This window comes from Lagopus muta, chromosome 7 (genome assembly GCF_023343835.1).
Source record: "Lagopus muta isolate bLagMut1 chromosome 7, bLagMut1 primary, whole genome shotgun sequence".
NCBI classification, from domain to species: Eukaryota; Metazoa; Chordata; class Aves; order Galliformes; family Phasianidae; genus Lagopus; species Lagopus muta.
This window is the reverse complement of record NC_064439.1, coordinates 40,627,247-40,641,847: the sequence shown is the minus strand read 5'-3', so window position 1 is coordinate 40,641,847 and position 14,601 is coordinate 40,627,247. Positions and strand designations below refer to the sequence as shown.

General features: G+C 43.5%; 1 protein-coding gene across 1 annotated transcript in view; it reads left to right on the top strand.

Moving 5' to 3' along the window:
• Positions 1-2,924: 2,924 nt before the first annotated feature.
• Positions 2,925-14,601, top strand: part of ZNRF2 (zinc and ring finger 2) — a 55,717-nt gene continuing 44,040 nt past the window's right edge. Inside the window, exon 1 of the mRNA XM_048952218.1 lies at positions 2,925-3,529. Within this exon, the coding sequence (XP_048808175.1) occupies positions 3,094-3,529 (436 nt within the window). The 5' untranslated portion in view covers positions 2,925-3,093. The remainder of the gene's footprint in view (positions 3,530-14,601) is intronic.

Below are 14,601 nucleotides of genomic sequence, written 5' to 3'. Positions count from 1 at the left end.
TTGAGACCACACTGAAATAACAGTCATAGAATCATAAACTTTGGAAAAGACCACCTAGTGCAACTGCTGTCCCATCCCCTTCATGCCTAGTAACCCATGCCCCCAGTGCCACATCTCCACATACCTTAATCTCCCTGTAAAAGACACTGAAGAGAGTAGGAGGGCAGAAGGAGTCTAATTCATCAGTATAGCTCACTGATCAAAATTGAGACCAGTGTTCCAAATATTTATCAGCACACATTTTCCAAGATGTGCAGTAGTATGCATTTTTAGCTAGTTTTGGTGAAAAAGCAAGCTTATTGCTTTCACTTGCTGATAGACAAGGTAGTGTTACTACAGCTAAAATGGAGGCACAGGAACACAGTTAATAACAAAGAATAGCAAGTGCATGTGCCTGTCTAAATAATTTTTTTTCTACTCTCCTGGAACAAGAAGGTTAGTTTCTACTTCATGCTTATTTAATTACGAATAAGATTCCTTAGATATGTTTCTACAAGAATAATAACAGCATTCATCCACGTAGGCCTACAGAAGTTAATTTTTATGTAACTGTGTACTTTCCACTGAGTCCTTGAAATCTGTGGAAATTTGGTCAGCAGCAACACGTTCTACTTTCTCTCTACACTGTCTCCTCTTGCCAATGATTATTTTCTGCACTGGGTAGGAAATTGAAATTTTTATGCAAACTACTTCTGGAGCATATTAATAAACAAATGGGTAGAAAGTACAGTGCCAGGTACTTGCCTCTACAAGACTTAATGCCTGCAGATAGTCATTCTTTAGAAGAAATGTTAGCTTGAAAACCCAACTTTACTATTGGATATACAGAGCAAATTTCTGTATGTATTGAAAATTCTATTCGACCATTAATAAGAATGAGCAGAAAAGATGGAGAAGAGAAAGCTGGCTCAGAGGCATGTCACACTGCTCTTCTGAAGATGTAGGTGTTCTCTGAGGTATGCGTGCTGCATAGATTCACACGTGATAGTGAGGTCTGCAAACATTATACTCAAACACGCCAGGTGCAAAGCAAAAACAGAAGCCAAAGGAAAATAACATCTCACTGGGAATATCCATACTTTCTGAGAAGGAGGCAGGGGCTGTCCTGTTGTTGTCTGCAGCTGAGCCCTTTTCTGTGAGATACTTGATGCTGTTAATTTTCTGACTGTACCGCTGAATAACTCCTCAGATATCTTCAGGCCTTTTTTCCCCATTGGGTTTACTATTTAATTTTAAATTGAATAAAAGGTTATTCATAATCAAATAGGATCCATTTAATACCTGCTCAACTCTTAGGATCACCATAAGGAAAATACAAATGGTAGCCTGGTACTTATAGCAATGCAGTACTTTCAAAATGCTGTTTATTCTAACAGCCAGCCAGCTCCACTGCTCCTCACTGGTGGAGATGGCTAAGAATGCACTAACAGCTCCTAGCACACTGGCCTCTAACAGGGTGAAACAGGCAACGAGCGTTCTGCAGGCAGCAGAAATTATGAGTCATGTCTGCAACATCCTTTGCCCATGTGAATTCTTGGAATCAGGCAAAAGAGGAATTCCTATGGCAGCTTTTCCTTCTGTGGGAACATTAAGGGGATCTCTGCCTTCTACTGTTGAAATCTCTGAGATTTTACCTCCTCCACCACTCAAGCAGCTAGGTCTTCTTGCACACCAAACTGTGGGCTGCACTGTGTGAGAAAGCATCTGGGGAGAGGCTTGGAGGGGAGGCCTCCACATCTGTTCACCTCTGAAAATGGGTATTCTTGGACACGCTATAGCAAGACTTTGTATGTGAATTCAAGTATTAATTTGTTTTGCTGTATTAATCATAAAATTGTCTGAGGACTGTGCCACAGGCAGGAGTGCAGCTGGAGCCCAGCCCCGAGATGGCACACAGCACTGCCTGATGGCCACATGCCATGCGTGACAGCAGGCGGTAATCCACGGAACAAGCCGTCACCTTGTGTGGCTGACTGTAGGAATCACGTTTGCGTACATTCAGACTGTAAAACATTGAACATCGTGTACCGTTAAAGAACTAAGTATTTCTGCCCTTGACTTGTTTCACTTTGAGCAAACCGAGCCTGTTAGCCACGCAGGTACAACTCACAGAACCGGAATTTGCGGGCAGTCTTTATTCGTGTACAGCACTCAGCAACTGGGGTGCTCCTTCGAGCGAGGACGGCGTCCACTATCCGCTCCGGCCCCCAGCCGGCCGCAGGGCTGCACCACCCCGGGCACATCGCCGCTCCGAGCGGCCACCCACCTCTGGGAGCCGCGTCAGGACAGCCTACCCCGCGCACGCCGAGACACAAACACAGACACACTTGGCGGCCGCACATTTTATTACAACCACCACGGCGAACCGCGGCACGACGCGGGTCACACGGAGAGCCGCAGACTCGCCTCGCCGCGGCCATCGCTCCCGCCTCCCCGCGGGCACCGCCGCCAACGGCCGCCCCTAACGGCCGCCGCACCGGCAGGAGCTTTAACCCCTTTTCCTCCCTGGCGGCCGCGCTCAAGAAGCGCCCTCCGTTCCGACAGAGGTCCCGCCTCAGCCCCGCGAGGGGACTCCGCGCAGACGAGCCCCGCGGCCGGCCTCGCCCCCAGCGCCGCCTCGCACCTCGCGTGAGGAGAGGGGCGGGCCGCTCCGCTCCAGGGGCCAACACCCCGCCGCGCAGGGGGAAGGAAGGCGCGGCGGCACGGCACCCGCCGCCCGCTCCCCGCGCGGGGCCGCCCCCAGTATGGCGACAGCGTAGAGGAGCGGCTGCGCCGCCGTGCCCGCCCCTTCCCGCCTCCCTCGACATAGCGCGGCGCGCCGCGGGCGAACGAGCGGCTTCGGCGGGCGGCTGCCGCCGGTGCCCCACAGAGCGCGGCGCGGCGGGATGGCGGCAGCGGGGCCGAGCGGCGGCGCGGCGGCAGGCGGCAGCGTGCCGAGCGGCTCACGGCGGCGCCCCGCACCCGCCGGCAGCGGCCGCACCGGGACCGCCAGCTGAGCCGGATTGCGGCGGGCGGCTCTCTCCTCTCGGCACCGACGCACCGAGCGACGCGTTCCCGTGCCCGGCGCCTTCCCCTCAGAAGGGCAGCGGGACCATGGGCGCGAAGCAGAGCAGCCCCACCGCCGCCAACGGCCGCACCCGGGCGTACTCGGGCGGGGATTTACCTTCCTCCAGCGGCGGCGGCGCTAACGGGACCGGCGGGCGGGCGGCGGGCGGGCGCTACCCGCACCTGGCGGCGGCGCCACACGGCGCTCCCGGCGGATCGGCGGCGGCGGCGGCGGCGGGAAGCGCGGCGGGCACTGCGCCCCGCAGCAGGTCCATGGGAGGTGCCGGCGCCGCGGCGGCCCGCTCCGCTCAGTCCGCCTTCAACATCCCCCACAGCAGCGGCCCCTACGGCTCGCAGGACTCGGTGAGCAGCACCCCGGAGGACGGCGGCCGGGAGCGGCCCGCGGGGGGCGGCGGATCGGCCGGCGGGCCCCGGCTGGTGATCGGCTCGCTGCCCGCGCACCTCTCGCCGCACCTGTTCGGAGGTAAGGGCGGCCCGGCGGGCGGGAGGCGCGGGGAAGGAGGTTGGGGGGGCTTTGGGGGCGGCCTCTCCGTACCCATCGAGGCCGGAGCCCGCACGGGCCGCTGGGGGACCACCGTCTCCCCGTGTTTGTGAAGAGGTTTTGGAAAGTGGGGGCTGAAAACTGAAAGCAAAGCTAAGGCGGCGCGGCCGGCACGGTAAGGAGGAAGCGGAGCCTCCCGGCCGCCGACTTTAGACTTTAATAGCCGTAATCAGCGCCTGTGTAAATACTCCTGCCTACTGCTTACATAATTAGAATTTAATTGGATCATGTGTCTCGGCCGTTTATTCTAAAATCGGACAAAACCCCTCTTTAGATGCTGATCGCTACTTGGCTGACGCTCGTGCCTTCGAAGCTCTCGGGTTGTGAGTTGTGCGAGTTAAGAAAAAGAGAAGCGAAAGAAAGTTGCTATTTTCCCTAAGAGGGGCACGGAGGGCAGCTGTCGGCGTTTCCCTACGCAGGCAGTCCCGGGGACGGTCACGTGCGTGGGGCAGCAGAGGGGCAGGAGGCGAACCGACGGCCCGGGCTCACCGAGGAGCAGAGGCCCTTTGAGAAGTGCGTTAGACCTGGAGCGACTGGGTGCAGCTTTTTGTCTTAACAGTTGTATTTATTTAGCTGGTGTAGGGTTTGCTTTTACTGCCTGGATTCTCTCCTTTAGTTAAGAGCCTGCACGGAAGCTGCCGACTGCTCTCAGCACTGCTCATTCTAAAGGTCGCTGTTTGTGCTGGTCACACATTCAGGTGCAAGGTGACCTTTTCCAGTGGATTCATTCTTTTGATAATGCCAGTATATATCATAGAATAATGTCTTACAAGCAGTCTGAGTACTGACCCGGCTTCCCCAACAGCTTTATACTAGGGATGGTGGGACTAACATCAAAGTACCACATTTCTGCATTGAGATTAATGGACTCATGCATGGCATTTGCAGCAGACTGGGCTCCCTTCTTTCCTCTGATGCGACCTGTTGGCAATTGGAGCCTGGCGGGGTGTGTAGAGCTCTGTCACATGCACACAGCTGCACTGACCTGGGGGCACCAGAGCTGTCACTGCCTGCAGCCAAAGCCATCTCCTCCCTGCGCAGTGCTGGGATGCAACAGAGAGCTGCCAAGCCCTGTCATGTTAAAGGACTATTTGCCCTGAAGAAAACTACTGCTGTCATAGCACCAAGCTACTGAATAGTAGTGCTTTGTTGCAGGGGTACTTGCTGTAGCATCAGGATAGCTTGCTAAAGGTAGGTGCTTCTTTTAGTGTTTCTTTTAGTGAGGAAAAGATGCCCTGGGATGAGTGTTGTGAGGTTCATGCTAAGCACAAGGGAATCATTAGAGCATATAGCTTTAATGTTGTTTAGAAGAAAAACTTCTTTTTTTTCCTGCCCGAACATTATCTGACAGCCTGCCTTGCTTCAAGGAAGCTCTGAATTAAATAGAAGTGCAGTAATGAGGAGCAATAATCTACCTAGGAAACTGGTCACATGCAAGAAGGTCTCTTCAAAACAACTGTGAACTTGTTATGTTTTTTTTTAATGGCAGGTCATAATGTATTAATTACTGTACTGCAGTTTGTCTTGTCTTTTACAAATCTCTGGAACTGTACTATTAAAGGGGATGTAGGCTGAGATGAAGCAGAGCTTATTTCTACTGGTGCAGAAGAAGCACTAGCAGAGGTGCATTCTCTTCATCTCTTCATTAATGAACAAGGAATGCCATATGCTGGGATTTTAGTAGCAAGTGTTAAAATAGACTCTTTAGGTGGTCATGAGATGATCATAAATCATTTTGCTTTTTGTGTTCTAAAAATCTTAGTATTTCTTGTCAGGGTTATTAACTGTTTAACTGGAATACTGCAGTGCTTGTGAAAAAGACCTCATTTGAAACAGTCCTTTTTTACAATTTTAATATTCTGTGATAGCACTGACACAACCAGGTGATGCTGAATGGAGGCATTGCAGTTGAGTTCCATGCTTTTTTTTTTTTTTTTTTCCCCCTCTATTTCTCATACCAATTAGGTACTTGGAATGCATATCCCCACTGAAGATCATAACTTGGTATCTTCAGCATAGTGAAAAATAACTGGAAGGAGTGTTTTTGACCTGACAGTAACTAGCTCAAGCTTGTCTAGGTGTGGTATCTGGCATTTAACTTGTGTATTAAATGCAAGCTTCAAGTACCTTCCCTTGTTTTGTAACTTCCAAACAGAATTGTTTCTTTCTGTCTTGAAAACACCAAAATTAATTTGGAGAATTAGCACAATGATTCTATTCAAATTAAAAAAAAAAAAAAAAAAAAATTGAAGTTTTGTCTGTTTATAGTTTTAGGAATACTGCTTGACTTCACTGATCAGTGATGTGTGGGTGTTGTACTTTTTTGATTACTGTAATTAATTCACCATTAGGGAATTATACTGTATCACCGTTTTCACTGGGCAGTTTATATACAGAAGAGGACTATATACATATTAATTCTCTAATGTAATGCAATTAAATCCATACTATGCTTATTAATGTTATTAACATACTGAATATAGAAAACATTATATTTTCATACGTTAACATATGGGAGGATATGATGATATAGTTGCTCTGTTCCTTTGACTAGAATTGCAGTGACAGCAGCCTTGCCTAGCTCTGAGGATCTAGTGGTCCTGTCTGACCTCAGGGTTGTGTACCTCATGGTCAGAATGGAATGGAGTAAATGCTGCTATGCACCCTTGTGTGTTAGCTCAGATTAACATTCACGGACAAATTGTGGCCCTGCTCTCACAAAATAAAAGAACCCCAAGCCTGTTTAAGTCTGTGCTACAAGCACTCTTGGAGTAGTCTTAGAGCGCTAAGCAGAATGAGACCCAAATTCCATGAGATCTTATGGCACTCCCGGATGTAGAGGACAAACCTATGTGTTATGTTCAAGCATTTTCTTGTAACACAATGCCAAGTTCCCGTTTCCTTTAAGGTGATAACACTGCTATCAGGAGTTTGAAGCAGTAGTTTGCCATCTTGTTCCTCAGTGAACGGGACTTCCCTTCTCAGCCCCAAAGTAAATATTCTTACCTTTTCTTAAGACCAACACGCTAAAGAGTTGGTCTTGAGATCCACAAGTAATTTCATTTTTTCCCCTGTTTTTCGGTGTTGAGAGTTTCTGCACAGACTGTCAGCTACTGCTGTAGCTCTAACCTGTTTTTGTCAGTAATGCTTGTCACAGTCAGTTCAAACTGGAGCCTCTTTCAGAATTTTCTTTGTTTTGGGTAACTGCTGAAGTGTTACTTTCTTGACTTGAAATGCTGATAGCTCCTTATATCCCTCTTTTTGTGATCTTTTTCTGGGTGGTCACAGCAGGGAGAATTGTTGGTGAAAACACCTGCTAGTAATACATATAGTGCTCAGAATTGAATTGCTTCTTGAGAATGTTGCAAGAAGACTAGATTAAAAGTTTTGGCATACGTCTTTGTCTTAAGAGTGTCTTAAGAAAAACTATGTAAAAATGCAACTGTAGATTGCAAAAATGTTGCGTGTTATTTTGTTGGTTTTTTTTTCTTCAATTTTCACATCAGTTCTTCAGTAAGATTCATTCAGAAGAGAACTTGGAAGTATTATTTGAAATCTCAGACTGTGTCTCACACACTTTCATGTGATGTATGGATAGAAAGATGTTAAATGCATAATATTAGCGAGTGGAACTGTTGACATCTTTCAGGTCTGCTTTGAGACTTGGAGTAGGAATTTGACATGAGGTTGCTTCTCTGTGTTATTAGGGGAAAGAAGTTTGCAGTGTTCTTCTTCAGCCAAACAATAATCATGCTTTTTCATGAAGCACACCTTACAGTGCAGAATTTACTGCCAGCCACTGACTGTAGGTAATGCTTTCTGGATAGAACCCTTCGTGTGTTTTGTAGTAGCATTTGTTTGCAATAGTAGCTAGTAGAGGTGATGACTCCAGGTTATGGAAAAGGGTTCTCTTCATCTTTCTCATATGTATGGTTTAGGAGGCAAGTATCTTCTGGTCCCTTCCTTGCCCTTCTCTCTCAGAAGTACTGCTGCTTTGTGAAACCATGAGTGTGAAACTCCTAAACACTTCAGATTTTAGTGCAGATCCTGTTTTGCCAGTGAAGGTTATAGCTGTGAGGTCTTTGCCCTCTCACTTGGGAGGAGTGTTGGGAACTGTGCTTTGCTCTGAGACTTTTGGGATGTCCTCTGTGTGCCTGTGATTGGTTTCAGGAGCAGTGAAACTTACTATTGCAGTTTGACCCTGTTATTTTGATGCTTGAGGAAGGCCAGTTCATCTTCAGTACAACATATACTTCTGTACCTTTCACCCATTCAGAATGAGGAAAGATTGTAAGGTTTTCATCTAATAAAAACTATTGCTTTTCCAAATAAACTCTACCTTATTCTTTAGGGCTATCATATGCCATATTGTGAACATAATAAAAATAAAAATCCCGTGTGCATTTTGTGATAGTTTTACTGTTGCTGTTCAAAGGTCTTCCAAGATGCAACACGATTAAAACCAAGAGATTGTGTTTGTTTTAGTGAGTTGATTAGTTTCTGTTCTCCTGGCTGCAGCAGTGACACAGTCATAACCATGTCTATATGCTTTGGGAAAGGAGAGCAATAGTCATGAGAGGCTGTCTTTATTGTGCTTCTTGTAGAGGAAGCTAAAGTGGAATGTATCTATACACGTATGTACACCTTTACAGAAACCAGAGAGTAAAGGAGATAGATGTGTGCCATCGCTTCAGCAGTTGCTGAACATATGGGAGATTTTGGAAATGTATTAGCGTCCTATTAACTAAAATATGGGTTAAAAAAAAAATCCAATGTGCTAGGAAAGCAGTTGGAGGATAAATTTGTTGATAAGGAGCTCCTGAAGAACTGTGCTGACAGATGAGTTTGAGGAATCCAATCACCTTTCAAGGTCACACTGTCCTGCACTTAGTGAGCTCTTCTGTTATTCATGTCTACATATAGTGGGCAACATAGAGCTCCTGACAGTCAGCAGAGACATGAACTCTCCTGAGGAGCAGTTTGAAGACAAGAGAAAGAAGCAAAAAATCCACCGCCACCACCCGCCTTCCTTAGGTCAGAGGGTTTTAGCCTCAAATGTTTCGTGTTTGGATGAATGAGCTAAGAGAACTAAGGAGCACTGCCTGGGTCTGCCAGCAGTGCTGGTGAACCTCCTGGGTCATGTTTTAGTTTCTTTCAGATGGGGAGAGAGCCAGGTCTGTGTGATGATGGATTTGGGGTGCCTGGACCAAAGGCAAGTGGTAGAGTAGAGGGCTGCTTTTCTTTTCTTCCTCCTGCCTGATAAACAAAAGAGTATAGAGGAAACTGAATAGTAAGAATGGCTGTACTTCATTTAGAAGAAAAACTTAAATAGTTAATGATCTGAATAAAAGGAAACAGCTTAATTATAATGCCATATACAAACATTTCTTCTGGCTGTCAGGGTGGCGATAACATTTGAGAGCCTTCAGAGTGCCAGTTCAAAGAGGGCCTTCCTCTTTAATTTCTTCCTCATCCAACTCTGGTATCCTGACAGTATGTCTCTCCGTGTGTTCTTGTGTAATTGCAGACTACACTCCAACAGCCTTCCATGTCATTTTGTCTTGTAAAGAAAGCCTTTTGTCACTGCTGAAAATTCAGAACTATTTTTATAACACATTGCCTGCCCATCTGCTTGGGTAAGTTCTCTCCTGTTCTTGGCAGTTGTTCATGGAAAAGTTCATCATGTAGATGTTCTTGATTTGCTGTCTGATCCTTGCATGAAACCTTTAGGAATAATGTTAGAAAGATTTTTGGGGTAGGTTTTCTGTGCTACTTGCAGATACATGAACCAAACTTTTGCATTATTTTCAAAATTCTTCTGAAATGTCTTCTGGTCATTAATGCTTTAATTAGTTTCGGGAGAGAGACCCAAGCTCATTTCTGCATATTCTGTTCATTTACTGTGGTTCCATTACTGTGGTAATGGAACGCGTTGTTCTTGCATGTTCTTAACCTTTGAAAAGGAAAAGTGAGAAACCCTTAATTTCTCTGAATTTTTGTTTTGAAATATTTTAAAAGATGTGTGCCTGATAAATCAGAAGAAAATAATTACTGTTAAAAAACAATAATAAAAAACAAAATAAAACAAAAACCTGAATAAGATCAAAACAGCGTTTCATAAGCATACAGGAAATATCCAAGCTCTCTGCTTAGATATCTCCTAAACAAACACCTCTGTTTCTAAGGCTGCCTTTCCTTTGTAAGTGATCATTGTGACTTTCATAAGGATGTCTTGGTGTGTATCCAGAGCTGCCTGGTGCCTGTTATTTGATAGGCTTCAAATTCCTGACACCTGCAAAAACAGGAGTGTAAGCTGTAGTAGGAATGAAGGTTGCTCTTGCTTTTGCTCAGCAGCATGTGCTGCTTCTGCTCTCAGTGTTTAAATTGCACTGTATTGACCGGGGAGATCAGGAAGCACATAGAAAAATCTTGTAGGGTGTGGAATTACCCAGAGAGGTTGTGGATGCTCCCACCCTGGAGGCATTGAAGCCCAGGCTGGATGGGGCTTTGAGCGACCTGGTCTAGAGGGAGGTGTCCCTGCCTTGCCTATAGCAGGGGGATTGGAACTAGGTGATTTTAAAGGTCCCTTCCAACCCAAACCATTCTGTGGTTCTGTGTTTGCCAGATAGAATGCAAACTTGTGTGATTCTACTGTAACTCGCAGACTTCTCCAGAAATTGACCTACCTGGCTTATTTTCTTCATCCTTGTTTGCTCTGTCTAAAAATCAGACCACCCCAGACTGTGAATAGTCCCCAAAGAGTGGGTGTGCTGCATACCATTGTGGATATTTTTAGTAGATTCTGTTTGCTGACTGACTTAGTGCGCTATAAATACAGCGTTCTCATCTGGCATGCGCTTTGCGTGTCTTCTAGTAACTTATAAGACATTCATCTAAGAATAATGTCAAGAAAAAATGAGCAGTTACAATTTGTTTGGCTTTCCATGCCAGGTGTCACTTATATAAAGCAATTATTTAGCTGCAGTTTAACTGCAAATGGTTTTTGAAAATATCAAAACGCTTCCTAGTTGGGCTGCTGTAATTACTGTGTGTGTCAGATTGATTTATAGTGTGATTTTATTACTGTTTAAAAATTTGAAGGTGAAATTTCTAGTTATGAGAAGTTAGTTGAGTGACTAGGGTGTTATCAATGCTAGGTGATTGCATGCTATGTCAGTGCTGGCACATCTCCTGAACATGCATAATGGCTATTCTGATTTAGTCTTTCTAGTGGACTGGTGGTTATATATGACTTCTTGTCAACAGGTGTCTGTCATGCTAGTGATCAACATTTTATTTATTTAATGATTGAACCTTTTGCTTTCAGGAAAAGTGTTCAAAAAAGTTTCAGACCTGTGTCATTTCTTGATGCTAAACAATAGAATATGTAGGAGAAAACTGTTGATTTGTGAAAAGTGGATGAGATCTAAGCTTTATGAAGACTACTTGGGCTGACAGCAATGAGGAGATTATTTGATCCTGTCCACACAGGTAGGCAAGTTTGAACTGTCAGGAAGCATAAGGTCTCGGAGGGGTTGTCTGTCGGAAGCGTTCTAGTTCTCAAATTCTGTGGAGTGTTCATTTTCTTTTAGGGTCTGGCCACCTTTAAGTTTTGGTCATGGTAATTGTGACTACTGGGTAATTGTTTTTTAAAGCTCATTGAATATTAGTGCCCTTTTTTTCTACTAAATGACAGAATAAAATATTCCCTGCAGTTCCTGCTTTCAGTAGGGCTAGGAAAGTCATGAGTCTGAGAATTCTTTCCTACAGATTCTTTTCAACACTTTGGGGAAAAAAAAGTAAAAAATCTGCAAACAAATAGTCCTTATCAATGCTAAGTGTAACCTGCCTCATGTTTACTGTAACAGATGTGGCAGTCTTTATCTTCAAAATAGTTATTTATATGTGAGTGTTGCTTGATTTTAATAGCGTTTTAATGATTTTGACCTCCGTTTTAGAGGAGGTTTTTTTTAATTTAAAATTTTTAATTCAATTTTTTTTTAATTTTTAGCTACTGACAAGAATACTAGCATACAGATTTTGTATTTTAACTTGGTATTTTGTTGGTGCAAAATATGCACTCAACAGTAGAGCTAGAGGTATCCAGAAAGTGTACTAAAGAGGTAGTTTTTGCGTTTTGTATCTACAGATTTTTTCTTCCATATCTGCAGTTGTGCTGTAGTTTATTAGTTAACGAATGAAAATGGCAGGTGTAGTTAATGGGTGTAAGCATGGTGTTATGCAAGAGTGTCTGAAAAGCTACATAACTGTTGTAATTTAGTGATGCTTCTTGATTACTAGCTATGTTGAGAAACAGGGTGCTGGACTAATGGAGTTCTGCCTTTTAATACTGGTAATTACTCTAACTCTGATATAAACAGCTGAGAATGGGAAGTCTGAAGGTATTCTGGTCTGCATGAGATGGTATAAACTGGGGGATATTCTCAGTTTCCTTTCATTTATGAAGGCCTCAGCTTGCAGGTTAAGGAAGCAGAAGTCAGCATAAGGAAGGCTCTCAAGTACTTACAAGTAGTAAAATCTCTTTATTTGATTTAACATGATGTTTTTAAAATGTTTTAAGATTACATGCTGCAACATAATACTAATTGTAAGATACATCTCTAAGGTCTCTTATTTTTCTTTGTCTCATCATGGATTTTGACTGTTTCTCAGCTGTTTAACAGCTGTGTCCTGTTCTTAATTCTAAAACTGTGTTAGCCATAGCATGCAAGTATTCTTTGAAATATGTTTAGAACAAATGTTTATATCGAATGTGTGGATGACCCGACAAATCCACAGAGATTCAGAATGAAAATAAGTGAAAAACAGAAGTACCCCCAGAAAATATTAGCTACAAAATAGATCTTATGAAAGCATGCCAAATTTGTAAGCAAGAGAACATGTGTAGAACGGTGGTGTGGGTTACATTATTCTTATTTAGAAGGAAGCAGGATGCACAGACATGTGTTAATACAGTTTTGTTGTCCAATTTCTTAATCTGTGATCCTTAACGCACTAAAGCTATACGTATTGCTTATCAAGAGCCTCTCCTTTTAATTTCCTTTTCTCTGCCCTGCTGGGTGGAAAAACCATTGAACTTATTGTGCCAGTACTGAAGTACTACTGAAAAAAAAAAAAAAGCCTACAGAAGTTCTAATTTAGGAGCACTTTTAACATCCATCTATGTTTGAAAACAAACAAAAACGCAATCAAAACCATAAAAGAAAAGTGTCTCCAGTGTTTTTTTTTCCTGGACAGATGTAGTTTTGGATTATGTTTTTTTTTTTTTTTTTTTTCTTTTTAATCTTTACCCCCAGTTGTTATGGGGAGGATGATTGAAGTTAAACATGCCAAAGTAATTGCTTGTGTATCAAGCCCCTGTAATTAAATCAATGAATCCTGTGCATGCAAAATTTTTGTCATATTCACAAATCTGCCTTGAAAAATAAGGTATAGTATAGAGAGATTTATAGAACATTTATAGTCTTTTTTGTTTTTTTTTTTTTTTTTTTTTTCCTTCTGAAATTCTTACTAAACAGCAAGCTATTTTTATTGATACCTTCCTAACCCTGAAATTCAGTGAATTGTATGAAAACTAAGCCTCATTTAAATGGTCCAGGAATATCTCCACTGTTACTGCTCCACAGAAGGGGTATGGACAGAAGAAAGATACTTTGCTAACTTCAGCCAGATGTATATACAGTACCTCAACACTGCATCTTCCTTTGTTTGCACTGTGCTGGAAAACAATGGGCCTTGCTCTTAACATTGTAAATACAAGTTCATGTTTGTTTTTAGGCTTGTAGGCAGACAATGTCTTTTCCTTCGAAAGTTTACACAAAAGGGTTACAAAAACATTTAAGGAAAGGTAATGAGGTGAGTGGAATGTATTTTTTGTTGATGATCATGGTGTTTGAGGGGACCTTGAGGTTAACGGTTCCTTTTCAGCACTGAAGTGTAGGATAGATTTAGTCCATTCTAGCTGTTAGATACGATTTCAGCAACGCTTATAGTCTCAAAATGTATCTGAAAAGACATTTACTGTGCTGTTATGGTTTAGTATCTCTTGTTCTTGTATCTACTTTGAGTTAAGCTTGTAGAAAGCTCTAATTTGCTAGGTGTTTGACAGAGAAGGACCAGGGTAGTAATGAGACAGCCAATATTTAACAACAAAAAACTGTCTTAAAACGCTTCAGTGCTGTTTCTGTCAGTGATTGTCTGCCTAGCCAGATCTAGGAGGTTTGATTGATAACAGAACTCTTTAAAAATTAACTTGCTAAAGAGAGTTGTGTTACATTACTGTTTGGGTTGACTGGTGTATGGGAATAAGTCATGGCCTGAACCAGTAACTGAGCACCTGGTAAGTGGGTATAGCCAGCCATGGGAGCACAGATGGAAGCAATACACAATGTGACAGGCGGAAGTGGAGCCAGTCTCTACCCATCCGTAACATCATTTAAGGGCTGGCTGCCACCAGAGAGGGATCTCTACTTGGAGGTCGCCTCCTTTGGTGTTGCCTTGGTCCTTGGAAATGGATAAACATTTCCTTGTTTATTATGAGACGGTGATCTCTGTCTTGTGTGGATGATCCTGAACTGGTTTTAAAGCAGATATATTTACTATTGCCTTTCTCTACAACTGGTAAGCTTGAAACTATTTCTTTCCATACAACAAGGAAGCCAGCTATAGCTTTTTTTTTTTTTTTTTTTAATTCTAAGCATCTCGCTGTACTTGGAAAAAAAACTTTCTGTAGCGCAAATATGCAGTTGTGACTGTATATGAAAGGCACTAGTGTTGTATAGATAGAGGTGATTTACGGTGGTTTTATGCTTCTGTGTGTCTCGTCAAACTTTATGCAAACTGAAAGTAGTGTCTTTGCTTCAAGTTGTGAATGTTGCCTGAAGAGCAAGTGTGGAAAAAAAAAAAAAAAAAAAAAAAAACCCTTTTCAGAGGACTTGATTCTGATTGGCTTGACATATGTTAATGTATTTCTT